This window comes from Lycium barbarum, chromosome 12 (genome assembly GCF_019175385.1).
Source record: "Lycium barbarum isolate Lr01 chromosome 12, ASM1917538v2, whole genome shotgun sequence".
Classification (NCBI taxonomy): Eukaryota; Viridiplantae; Streptophyta; class Magnoliopsida; order Solanales; family Solanaceae; genus Lycium; species Lycium barbarum.
Genome location: NC_083348.1, coordinates 59,350,088 through 59,364,262, shown reverse-complemented (window position 1 = coordinate 59,364,262; position 14,175 = coordinate 59,350,088). Strand labels below are relative to the sequence as shown.

At 40.5% G+C, this 14,175-nt stretch overlaps 1 protein-coding gene across 1 annotated transcript; it reads left to right on the top strand.

The window, feature by feature from the left end:
* The first annotated feature begins 2,228 nt into the window (after positions 1–2,228).
* LOC132624291 (uncharacterized) lies at positions 2,229–11,290 on the top strand. Its single transcript, XM_060339095.1, has 2 exons — positions 2,229–3,734; positions 10,493–11,290. Exons 1-2 carry the CDS (start codon positions 2,229–2,231, stop codon positions 11,288–11,290), a joined length of 2,304 nt encoding a protein of 767 aa, XP_060195078.1.
* Positions 11,291–14,175: the final 2,885 nt, after the last annotated feature.

Sequence of the window (14,175 nt, the reverse complement as noted above, 5' to 3'; positions counted from 1 at the left end):
ATGCTCACTTGCTACCATCAAGTAGCTTAAATCCAAAATTTGAGTTGGGGAGCTCGGGTCGAAGAAATTCAATATAAGCATTGTATCTTGACCACCGAGAATAATATTTTACTATTTAGATAAAATTTCCTGGTTAAAACTTTTTATTTTTATATACAAGACATGTTTAGTGACCTTCCTGAGATATTCGTTGATATTAGAAAGATGCCGGAAAATGCAGGAAAATATTTTGTTCATAAATTAAAAAAAATTGAACCAACTACAACAGAAAAAGGTAAGTAAATAAATGATAATTAAATATCCAAAGGAGGTACTATTATATTACTTCGTACAACAGCAGCTATAATAACCAGTGCGTCTCCATCTCAAATAAGTTAGATTAGAGGTATTATATCACTATTTGCTAACTGAATAATTAGGCAGGAAGCAGTTAAGCTGATTTCAAATTTTAATTGGAGAACTTCTAGATAGCCATCAGAAAATAAATTAAGTGAATTGTGGGTAAAGTTTTCAAATGTATCCTTCACTATATTGATATGAAAAAAAATACTCATATGTAACTTATGCTAATATCTTTTGTGTAGCTTTTTAATTAAGTCTTAATCATAAAAATGAATTATCTAGTCTGACCTACTTCAGAAAATTGGTCAGACTAATTCCTAGTATCGTTAGTTCTGCTTTCATTCCGTTGTTAATTTATTCCCCACTGAAAATGAAAAATAGAACTATGGTTTTAACTGGGGCATGAGAAGGTGCAATAGAAGAAAAATAAAAAGAAAGAAAAAGTGTGTAGAGTAGGATTTTTAGTAAGGTAGGTTCTCCTTCTTTAGAAACAATTCTTAAAATTCTAACTAAATAATAAGAGTAGGAATAATTGATTGGTAATAATTTGGGTCGTTGCACGTGTGACAAAATCGTTACGCACTCAAGATTATATCAGACTTTCGTCGAATAAAACACTTCATGTAGTTTTTTAGTGGCAACTAATGCAATGAATATTTTTCTTATATGAGAGAAATTAGGTATAAGTCATTTTTAAATCCCAACATCCTGCAGAGTGCACGCACTATTATAGTTTCGTGATGGAATTTGAACTTTATAAATTTCCACTTAGTTAAGTTGTCCTGTTCTCTAGCTATGATATTATGATATGTGTAACATTTGCGTTATTATTTACTCTTTTATTACGAAGAGTCAATTCTAATTTCTGATAATATTGGCTAGACTTCTTCTAATAAAAAGGGATGTTCCTCCTCGAATAATTTAGAATTTTCTCGACTAAATTGAGTATAAGTTAAGAGGGAAAAAGAGTTTGAATTTACTTTTATTCAGACGTCATACTAAAAATAGGAATAATATAATTATTGGTTATAAGTTGGTTTGAAAGATGTCATATCAATAACATTACTTAACATTTTTTAAGCCACGACTTGTTAGATTTAAGTACAACAATTATGTTATTAACGAGAATCGAGCAAATATATAAAGATAGCCAACAAAAAAGAGTAAAAGTCAATTCAATTGAAGCATATAAAAAGTTGTAAGTAGGTAAAAGAAAACAAAATGGCATGATGCCATGATTCTGATGGTAAACTTTCCTATCACAATTGGTTAGACCATCACCGTGTCAAGGAGAAAACCGTGAGTTCGAGGTTAGTCAATCTCGACGAACTCAATAAATATAACAATATTATTCGCTTCCTTTTACATCTCTCATGCCTAAAAATAACCAAATGATGTAGAGACATTGTAGAACCTGTATATTTGGTACGACGAGAGCTTTTTAGAAAATAAGTCATTTTCTAAGAATATTCTTTGAAACTGTTTTCCTCTCCTCATTTGTGAACGGATGTATTTTTCAAACAAGTATTTATTAAAATTGATGATAACCTGAACAAATTGGATAGTGTGTTGACTTATATAGTAATACTAATAATATCTAAATATTGGTTGAAGTGTTGATATGAAATTAAGAGTTAGAGATAGCTATAAAAGAAAATGATTTCGAGGCAGAAATGAAGGAAGTCATTTTTCCTCTTAGTGTAAGTCATTTTTGTTTTGTGGAAAATATGTGATGGCAATAAAACACACAAAAAAGTGTTGCTACTATAATTAGTTACATTTTTATCATTGTCAAAATAGTGTTCGTACTTCAAAATAAAGTTATGTTTTGAGAAATGCTCTCGGCGCACGATTAGACTCCTGCTAACGTGCACCTTCGAGCTTCCATGGCTAAGAGAGGGAGACCAAGAAAAGATACACTACCTACAGAGCAAGGATGCACTGTAAACATCAGTAATGTTGATAGAGGCAAAGGAGTTACAGCTAACCCACAAGGGCATACAGTTGGGAAGACACCTATGCAAAAGGGAAGTGCAACAGTGGCGTCTCAGAACCATGTTCAACTATTGCGACGGGAAACAATCGAGACAGAGATTACTCCGATTCCAATGATGAACACATCTGTTCCTGACTCGGAGAAATCGATTCAGCGCAAGGAGGCTAGATCTGAAGTGGGTAATCGAAAAACACCAGTTGAGCCGGAGATGAAGGATACTAGCCAACAAGCAACTCCAACGGAGACTGTTCAGCCTCACGAGATTCCAATTGGTGCTGACGAAGGTAAGCACAAAACGCCGTGGACTAATTTGTTCTCTCAAAATAGAGTTGCTAGCAAGGGTATGCCGCTTGCCTATGTAGCCCCAACTGTTGTCGACGGGAAACCTGTGGTTTATGTGGAAGAGGATGAAGTTAAGCAACAGACTCAGAATTGGATGAATGCTTTAGTAGTCTATACAATGGGTGACACACCGAGCTATACTTTTATGAGTAACTACGTTGCTCGCAATTGGAATACTGTGGCCTGCCCCGAGGTATATTACCATGACGAGGGATATTATATCGTCAAATTTCAAAGCCCAGAGGATAGAGATGAGATTATGTTTGCTGGCCCTTATACAATGAACAGTATACCTCTTGTATTGCAATTTTGGACTCCGGAATTTGATTTTCATGAAGAATATCCTCGAACAATGCCGTTATGGGTGAAATTCCCTACCCTGCCTATGATCTATTGGGGACCTAGAACACTTGGTAATATTGCAAGTAGATTGGGTAATCCTTTATTTGCGGATGAATGTACAGCAAAGCAGAGTAGGGTCTCTTACGCTAGGGTACTGGTTGACATGGATGTTACGCAAGAACTTCCAAGAGAAGTGCAAATTGTAGATTTTAAGGGCAATTCCTTCAGGCAGGATGTGGTATATGAATGGTGCCCTAAGTATTGTCCTAAGTGTCTAAAGTATGGGCATATTTGTGCAGATGAGATAAAGCGAGGGCCGCCAGCTCCACATAACAAACCAAAGCAGAGAGGCAAAGCACATCAGAAACCATATGTTCAGAGATGGGTAGGAAGGCAATTGCACACATCTGATCCCGGACCATCCACTAATACTCAACAGCCCATTATAGCAGGGACTGAGCAGCAACAAGAGATAAATGGTACCAGTCCGAGCATGGAGCCAATACAACAACCTGCTGATAAGGATCGATTGGCTGGTCACGCCCAAGGAGGTAACCGCAGGGGCGTTACTTATGCTTCAATGGTTCAACCTAAAGCACTAGGAGGTGAAAAGCAGCAAGATGGGAAACCACAAACTCACATGAGTAAAAATCAGCAAGGGGTCAGTCTAATTGCACCAATACATCAGGTGAACACAGATGGTCCTACAGAGGTTCATTCAGTGGGCACTAATCACATACCGAATCAGGGGACGCAGATGATCAGTGTCAATCCCTTTTCACCTTTGTGTCACGACCCAACCCCGTGGGCCGCGACCAGTGCCCGAGCTGGGCACCTATACGTACCCGATACCCCAAATTAGCATATTAACAGAATAATAATATAATAATAATAATATTAGTGGTCGCAACAGAATTTAGCAGAAAAGCAGACTTGGCACACATAGGCCGATAAGGCCATCACAGAACAGAATATCCCAAACATATGTACAGAACCCACACAGATGTATCCACAGACCTCTACAGAACATATCATAATCATAAGACGGGACAGGGCCCCGTCATACCCTGAACAAAGTACATATCCAGATAGCAGTGACAGACTGTACCAAAAGATGGGCTCTGTAGAAGAGAGCGCCCCAAAATAGCAGAAATGGGATCCTAAACGTGCGGATCAGCAAACCTGTCGTCTGTACCTGCGCGGCATGAAAACGCAGCCCCCGAAGAAAGGGGGTCAGTACGAAATATGTACTGAATATGTAAAGCGGAATCACAGAAGTCAAATCATAATGATTACAGAAAATGGGTACAAAATCCAGAGTGTCAAATGCATATTTCCAAATCAGACAGAATGTGTACAGAAACATATGTCATATCATATCCGATCCCTGCCACGGGACTCGGCAGACAGAACGTGGTCACCCTCCCGACACTGGTGCCACAATACAGAGGAATCAGAAAAGGGGCGTGGCCCCGTATCATATAATATCATATCAAAATGGCCATAACAGATCAGATCAGAATAGGCGGACATGGCACATCATACTCCACAGACCCATGTACGCGTATACCTGCCCCCTCACATCGGGACGCGGCGAACAATGCAGAGAATTACGCTTGACAACATATCCTGGTCCGGGCTCAGTGTGGGAAATATTGGGACATCCACGAATGGAGTAGTGAGAGACTAATGCAATTCAAAAATATCATAAGTGTTTTCAAAGACTCGATGAAGCGTAGCAAAGACAAACAAATCAATTGGAGTCGGACGGAATCATATTAAATGTATTCCGGATATCATAATAAATTACAGAAGTATAACGTTCCCGAAGTCATTCCGAGTGTCAAAATAATTTATAATATTTAACAGAATATTTAAAATAATATTCGTTAAGTGATTAGTAGGGTAATTAAAACATTTCCTCCAGAAATCGCTTAAAAAGGAAGCTTTAGCATATTAGGGGCAAAACCGTAAATAGTGGGCCCACCTCAGAACAAATAAGGCGGCGGTCTCAAATTGTGCCCTCTAAACATATAATATCATCTAAAAAGGTTATACAGACATTCTATGAGTTTCTGAGTAATTTAGAGCAAAATTGCATAATTTCAGAAAAAGCGTATCAAGATGGTTCAATTCCACTGAAGGAAAAACTGAAATTTTGTCTTAGCATAACAGGAAGCTAACAGGAAGCTAACAGGAAGCTAACAGGCAGTCAACATTAGCATAACAGGAAGCTAGCCAGTCCATACCCATAATAACATCAAATTCAGTCATATCTAACTCTACCAGATCTGCCTTAGTATCACGGCCACATACAATCACAGAACAGTCTTTATAAACCTGTTTCGCTACAATAAAGTCCCCTATCGGTGTGGCTACCTCAAATGGCTCTATAGGTTCAGACATAATACCAATTTTACCGGCAACAAGAGGTGAAATATATGATAAAGTTGAACCTGGATCAATTAATGCATACACAGACCGAGAGAAGACCAATAAAGTACCTGTAACGACATTAGGAGATGCCTCCTGATCCTGGCGGCTGGCCAAAGCATAAATACGGTTCGAAGGACCGCTAATACCAGAAGCTCCACCACGGCCTCTGCCGCGACCCGCTGGTGCCGAAATACCCTGCCCCGTAGGGCGCATAGCCACTGACGAAGATGAAGACCCAGCGGCTGATCCGGCAGGCTGCGCTGCACCACCCGAACTACCCTTATACGGGAAATCTCTCACAGAATGGCCCTGACGGCCACAAGAAAAGCATGCACCGGTGGCTCTGTAGCACTCTCCCGTATGGTATCTGCCGCAAAAAGAACACTGAACCCTGGGTGGCCTCATCTGACCAGAACCCCTATCTGTCCGCGAACCTGAAGCCCTGGAGCTCTGGCCTGCTCCTGAATACCCTGGGCTATCGAATCTGCGACCTGCAGGCTGGGGAGGCGCGCTCTGCGCCGGCTGAGATGAAAATCTGCTAGGCTGCTGCGGCTGTTGGGGCTGTCTGCCCCGAAAGTCTCCAGATGACCTGGCCCTCTTGGGCTGTCTCCGATCCTGGCCCCTGTCAGGCTGGTGTCCTCCTCTGCCCCGATCCTCCATGCCCTGGGCATGGGCCTGGATACGGGCAATGTCCATACCGGGCTGAGCAGCCAATACTAAGCAGCTATCAACAAAATACCGATCCAGCCCCATAATATATCTATGCATCCGGTCCGCCATAGTAGCCACCACAGTAGGTGCATATCGGGCCAAGGAATCAAACTCCAAACTATAGTCCCGAATACTGCGGCCCTTGTGCCTCAATAATAAGAATCTATCAGATCTGGCTCGTCGCAACTCTGGGGGCAGAAAGTGTCCAAGAAATGCCTGAGAAAAATCGCCCCAAACTGCTGGAGGAGCGCCGTCCCCCCTGGATAGCCCCCATGACTCGTACCAGTTTGCCGCCATATCATATAACCGGTACGAAGCTAACGCGACTGACTCTGTCTCGGAAGCATTAATCAAATCTAGAGTGTGTCGCATCTTCCTAATAAACTCCTCAGGATCCTCCTCGGGCTTTGTCCCGAAGAACTCTGGAGGGTTACAAGTCAAAAACTCACGGGCTCTCGAACTATCACGCCTGACTGCCCGGTCACCTCCCAGTCCATGCCCCTGAACCTGCCCTGCCACAAGTCTAGTCAGCAACTGGACTGCCTCCCTCATAGACTGATCCTCAGTGCCTGGCCGTGGAGCTGGAGGCTCAGGTACTGGAACTGCGGGAGCTGGCAGTGGAGCCATCCCCCGATCTGCAGCTACGGCTGCCCCAATCTCCTCCACGAGTGGCGGTGTAGAAGAACCCTCTGTCTGGGGCAAAGTCTCCGGAGCAATATATACCTGGGCCCTGGTAGTCCTCTGGACCCGGCTAGTCTCTCCTACGGCAACTGACTTGGCCTTTTGGGCCGCTGTCGCCTTTTTTGGAGGCATATCTGCAAATATAGCCACTCGTTAGGAAGGGGTCATCCTGATAACACAGCTCTATCGCACGATCTAAGACAGAAAGAAGGGTAGTATCCTAAATGCCCTGTAGCCTCCTGTTTATAGGTGTGGTGCACAACACACCGATAAACAAGACTCTACTAGACACGGTCTTTGGACATTCCGAGGACGAACCGCTCTGATACCACTTTTGTCACGACCCAACCCCGTGGGCCGCGACCAGTGCCCGAGCTGGGCACCTATACGTACCCGATACCCCAAATTAGCATATTAACAGAATAATAATATAATAATAATATTAGTGGTCGCTACAGAATTTAGCAGAATAGCAGACTTGGCACACATAGGCCGATAAGGCCATCACAGAACAGAATATCCCAAACATATGTACAGAACCCACACAGATGTATCCACAGACCTCTACAGAACATATCATAATCATAAGACGGGACAGGGCCCCGTCATACCCTGAACAAAGTACATATCCAGATAGCAGTGACAGACTGTACCAAAAGATGGGCTCTGTAGAAGAGAGCGCCCCAAAATAGCAGAAATGGGATCCTAAACGTGCGGATCAGCAAACCTGTCGTCTGTACCTGCGCGGCATGAAAACGCAGCCCCCGAAGAAAGGGGGTCAGTACGAAATATGTACTGAATATGTAAAGCGGAATCACAGAAGTCAAATCATAATGATTACAGAAAATGGGTACAAAATCCAGAGTGTCAAATGCATATTTCCAAATCAGACAGAATGTGTACAGAAACATATGTCATATCATATCCGATCCCTGCCACGGGACTCGGCAGACAGAACGTGGTCACCCTCCCGACACTGGTGCCACAATACAGAGGAATCAGAAAAGGGGTGTGGCCCCGTATCATATAATATCATATCAAAATGGCCATAACAGATCAGATCAGAATAGGCGGACATGGCACATCATACTCCACAGACCCATGTACGCGTATACCTGCCCCCTCACATCGGGACGCGGCGAACAATGCAGAGAATTACGCTTGACAACATATCCTGGTCCGGGCTCAGTGTGGGAAATATTGGGACATCCACGAATGGAGTAGTGAGAGACTAATGCAATTCAAAAATATCATAAGTGTTTTCAAAGACTCGATGAAGCGTAGCAAAGACAAACAAATCAATTGGAGTCGGACGGAATCATATTAAATGTATTCCGGATATCATAATAAATTACAGAAGTATAACGTTCCCGAAGTCATTCCGAGTGTCAAAATAATTTATAATATTTAACAGAATATTTAAAATAATATTTGTTAAGTGATTAGTAGGGTAATTAAAACATTTCCTCCAGAAATCGCTTAAAAAGGAAGCTTTAGCATATTAGGGGCAAAACCGTAAATAGTGGGCCCGCCTCAGAACAAATAAGGCGGCGGTCTCAAATTGTGCCCTCTAAACATATAATATCATCTAAAAAGGTTATACAGACATTCTATGAGTTTCTGAGTAATTTAGAGCAAAATTGCATAATTTCAGAAAAAGCGTATCAAGATGGTTCAATTCCACTGAAGGAAAAACTGAAATTTTGTCTTGCGGATTCCGAGGGCCAAGAGGTCCTTCGAGGCCCGGATCCGACCCTAACACACTAGGGGCATGCCAAGGGAAGAATTGGGTTTGCTTTACATACCTTTCGCGCTCCTTAAGCCTTTCCAAACTCACTTCCCGTTTCGTCGAAAAACTGCAATTGGTCAAGTTTACCAATTGTGAATTATTAATGCCATTATTTCAACTTTAAGCATATTTGGCTACCGAAATTTCGGCAGCACTTCCCCTATACATATGACACCCCGAGAATTCAACTCGGCTATAAATCATCAACAACAACCCAAACGACAACAACAATATCAACAATGAACATTAAAAACACAAATATCCTTCAACTAGTCATTTTTCTCACAAGTTGACATAATCTTCAATTCAACCCAACTTTCAACTAAGATCAATAATTTCATTTTCAACAACCATCATGATCATCACCATATAGTTCTAGAAACATTTCATATCGTTTTCCTTAAGATATACACTCGATATACATGATATACAATCTTCCGCCAAAATCATAACTTATGCAAAACATCAAATCTTTGGCATACAACTTCATAACAAGTTTCCAACTTCCAAATTCATCAACCATAATCATAATTCACATCTTAACAACTTCATTTCCATAATATCACAAAATTATTCTAAAGTGACATAATCATCTACATTCCAACTTCAACCAAAATTCATTCAACTTTCATTCCCAATATGATTTCCATCATAACCACAACTAGAATGCAACATAAAATTCAACTCATATATGTATACAACATATATACACCCATGGCTACATATATATATACATACCCACTTTGCAAACTTCCTTATTTCCATAATTTCTACTCATTTCCACATACCACAACATAAACAAACCTTCATAACATAAGAAAAAGGAATTGATTCTTACCTTTTTCTACAAACTTCTTCACTTGAACAAGTTGTCAACTTGAAAAAATAAGTGCTCCTTCTTCCAAAACAATTACACCAAGTTGTAGAGGACACTTAATTTAGTAGGAATTCAACAAGAAAATAATTTTAGAGGCAAGATTTTGAGGGGTGATTTTTCTATGGCCAAACCCGAAATGCCCTCTTTTTGTTCTTATTTTTCTCTTGTTTTTCCTCCTATTCTTTCTCTTGAAAGTTCTATGGAATTTGGATGATTAAGTGATCTTTTATTCATTGACCACATGACTTAATTCCATGGGCTTGGATCCTTTTTATGGACCATGGCCGAATGGCTCCTCACTTGGGCCTGAATTTTTTTTCATTTTTTTTGGGCCAACTCGGTTGGTCCCGAGTTGGGCCTAGCCCACTGACCTTTCGACCTTAAAACGTTCATATCTCCTTGTACCGACGTCACCTGGGAACCCACGAACTATGGATGGAAAGCTAATTCAATTATCTACAACTTCTATTTCGAGGTATTTTCGAAATTCCAAACTTACAATACAGTTTTTGCCCCCCAAAGTCAGGTCACCCGAAAACGTTTTCTTAAAAATATTCGTTTGGAGGGTTTCCACTTTGATTTGGTCCAAAGGTACTTCATGAGTTGTGTTTAACATTACATATGTGATTCATATGACTTTTCAGATGTTCCAAAAAAAATCTCGGTATGTGGGCCCCACCCCAGCAGATGCTCCGAGGTTCAAAAATACGGGATATAACACTTTGGCTGATAGTATTGAGAGTACACAAGCAGCAGCTAAGCCTCCCGAAGGGAGGAAGAAATCTAAATGAATTGGATCGTGTGGAATGTGAGGGGCATGAACAAGCCCTTCAAATAAAAGGAGATGAGGAATTATTTGGTGCAAAATAAAATTAACTTTGCTGGTTTGTTGGAGACAAGGGTTAAGAAACATAATGCAACGAAAATCATGAACAAAATAACTAGAGGTTGGAGTTCGGCAAATAACTATTTATAGGCGATTAATGGCAGGATCTGGATTTTATGGAAAGCAGCTGATATCCAAGTAACTATTGAGGAAACTCATGACCAACTTATATTATGTCATGTACAAGATAGGAAGACTGATTTTCAAAGTCATATTGCAGTGGTGTATGGAAAGAATACTATTGAAGAAAGGAAGAGTCTATGGGCAGAATTGGCCAGAATAGGCAGTATAATTACCACCCCTTGGTGTATTTGTGGCGATTTTAACACTCCCCTTTCAATTGAAGATAGAGTGGGGGGTCAGCAAGTGACACAATATGAGACCAATGACTTTCGACAAATGGTTGATACATTGAACTTGACTGATATGAAGGCCACAGGCAGAGTGTTGACGTGGACAAACGGGCATGTATGGAGTAGAATTGATAGAGCCTTGTGTAATCCAGCCTGGAACTTGACGTACGGAAGGATCACAGCTGACTTCAAAGAAAATAATTTCTCTGATCATTCTCCCATTCACCTGGCATTCTCATTAGATGAAGCTAGAAAGAGGAGACCATTCAGATTCCTGAATGTATTAACTGCTGATGAGAGATTCTTGGGTATAATTGATGAAGTATGGAAACAACCCACACAAGGATCGTTTATGTTTCAAGTGTGGCAGAAGCTGACTAAGTGTAAAGAACCTCTCAAGGTACTTATGCAAGCTGAGATGGGGAATCTTGAACATAAAATCCAGGAGGCTCGAGATAGGGTACAAGCAATACAAATCCAATTGACAAAACATATTGATGAAACATTATTGTTACAAGAAAAAGATGCTATGTAGGAGTTGAACAAATGGTCAGACATCCAGGAAAAAGTATTTAAGCAAAAGTCAAAATCTCACTGGATTAATGTCGGGGATAGCAATAACAAGTATTTTTTCGCTTGCATGAAGGCTAGAGCAAATGCAAACAATATATCCACTTTGAGGAATGCTCAGGGGAGAACACTGTTGAAACATAGTGACATTGAGGAGGAAATCCTTAGTTTCTATCAAGGACTGTTAGGTACTGCTGCACCTACCCTACCTTGTGTTGATATCACCATCATGAGACATGGCCCTAGCTTGAATGTGCAACAACAAAGGGAAATGATTGCTGTTGTATCTCAAACAGAAATTCAAGAGGCTTTATTTGCCATTGATGACAACAAAGCCCCAGGCATAGATGGATTTAATGCTCACTTCTTTAAAAAAGCATGGGGAATTATTAAAGAAGATGTCACTTTGGCTGTCCAAGAGTTCTTTTTGGAGAGTAGAATGCTGAAGGTAATTAACAACACAGTGATAACACTTATACCAAAATCCTCCCATCCTGAACCCATTAGGGACTTTAGACCTATAGCATGCTGTTCCACATTGTATAAGATCATCTCCAAAGTTATCTCAGCTAGAATCAAGGGAGTGATAGATGGGCTGGTAGGAAGTTGCCAGTCTGCATTTATCCCAGGGAGGGTAATCTCAGACAATATTTTGTTAAGTCATGAGTTGGTTAAAGGTTACACAAGAAAACAGCTCTCACCTAGATGTATGATAAAAGTGGATCTTCAGAAAGCATACGATTCTGTAGAATGGAGTTTTATTCAACAAGTATTACAAGAGCTTGATTTTCCCAGTAAGATGATAGCATGGATTATATGCTGCATCTCAACAGTGAGCTACACCTTTCTAGTTAATGGAGGATTAACACACACTATGCAAGCAAAGAAGGGACTTAGACAAGGGGATCCCATGTCCCCTTATGTCTTTGTGCTGATTATGGAATACTTGAACAGGTGCCTAGGGACTCTGCAGTCAATACCTGATTTTAATTTCCATCCAAGGTGTGAAAGGCTAGGAATCACTCATTTATGCTTTGCTGATGATCTCCTCTTGTTTGCAAGAGGAGATACGGGGTCTGTCATGCTCTTAAAGGAGAAATTCGACCTCTTCTCGGCTGCTTCAGGATTGAAGGCAAATCTGTCTAAAAGCCAGGTGTATTTTGGTGGGGTGTCTAATAGAGTCAAAGAGGATATTTTACAAGTCTTGGGGTACGAGATAGGGGAACTACCTGTTAAATATCTAGGGGTTCCTTTATCAACTCGAAGACTCAATATAACCCAATGTATGCCACTAGTGGATAAGATGACTGCTCGGATAACATCTTCGATGGCCAAGGGGCTCTCCTATGCCGGGAGAATTCAAATGATCAGATCTGTGTTGTTTGGGATCCAATCTTACTAGGCCCAAGTGTTCCTACTTCCACAAAAGATCATTAAGCTTATTGAAGCAATATGTAGAAGCTACTTGTGGACAGGGCAAACAACGGTATCAAGAAGAGCTTTGGTGGCATGGGAAAAAGTGTGTTTGCCTCAGGCTGTAGGGGGTCTAAATATACTCAACATGAAACTATGGAATCAAGCGGCAATTAGTAAACTTTTATGGGCATTGAGTCAACATAAGGAGAAGCTTTGGATTACTTGGGTGCACACTTATTATATAAAAAATCAGAATATGTTCACAATGGCAATACCAAAACAAGCATCATGGATGGTGAGGAAGATCCTAAATATGAGGAAGTATTGGCACACAATCATAGCTAGCCCCACTTTGGTCAAAAAAGAGAAATTTCACATACAAGCAGCTTATATAGCTTTGAGAGGACCTGTAACTGAGGTAGCTTGGAGTAGTCTGATTTGTCACTCAGTTGCAAGTCCCAGGACAGTGTTCATTCTCTGGTTAGCTTTGCTTGGCAGGCTTAGAACACAAGATTTACTGATCAAATGGGGCATTGATGTCAACGGAACATGTGTGCTATGCAACAATGGGCTGGAAACACAAGAACATCTGTTGTTCCATTGTTGCTTCTCTAAGAAAGTATGGCAGGAGATGTTAAGCTGGCTAGGGTGGAGCAGAAATGTGGGAAACTGGGAACAAGAGTATACTTGGGTGCAACAGGCTGCTAAAGGAAGGAGGCCACAACATGTGCTACTGAAGGCTTGCTTTGCTACTACTGTTTATGGAATCTGGATTGAACGTAATACACGGCTATATCATAATAGAAGCATAACCAGTGAGAAGTTAATTCATGAAACAAAAACTTCTATCTGTATTAGAGTTCGAAATAATAAGAGGTTGTTTGAATATATCAGTAAGTTGTAAATAGAATACTGAGAGGTATAGGAATCTTGAATTGAGGGCAGTCTAGGTAGAAAGTATCAGGGGTAATGAGTTTATCAGGTAGGGAGAAGACGAGGTTGCTTTGGTTTTGTTCAAAAGGTTGGTTGGTTAGCTAACAGTTGCTTTGTATAGACACACTTGGTGATTAATAAAATATCTCTTTAATTGCCAAAAAAAAAAAAAAATAGTGTTCGTAGGAATTAGTTCCATTATACCAAACACACCTGTGCAAATACCTCCCCATAGAAAACTGGAAATTTAAAGGAAAAAGAAATAAGAAAATAAACTTATTACTAGCTATTCTATTCTTTTTTTCCCCATCAAATAGTCATGTTATAAAAATATAATGATTTTTATACATAAACATAATTCATATTAATGACATTCTTACTTTAAGTTTGTTTCAAAAGAGAAGAAAAAGAAAACATTGGAAAAATAGATGGTCAACCTAGTAATAATAAAATTAAAATCAAGGTCAATATTCCATTTCCAGATGCACGGCCGTAGGGAGA

Excerpts from the sequence above, each read along its gene's own strand:
- LOC132624291 (XM_060339095.1), top strand. The coding sequence starts at position 2,229 with ATGGCTAAGAGAGGGAGACCAAGAAAAGATACACTACCTACAGAGCAA. Across the intron at positions 3,735-10,492 it reads ACACAGATGGTCCTACAGAG|GCGATTAATGGCAGGATCTG; the intron begins GTTCATTCAGTG and ends AACTATTTATAG.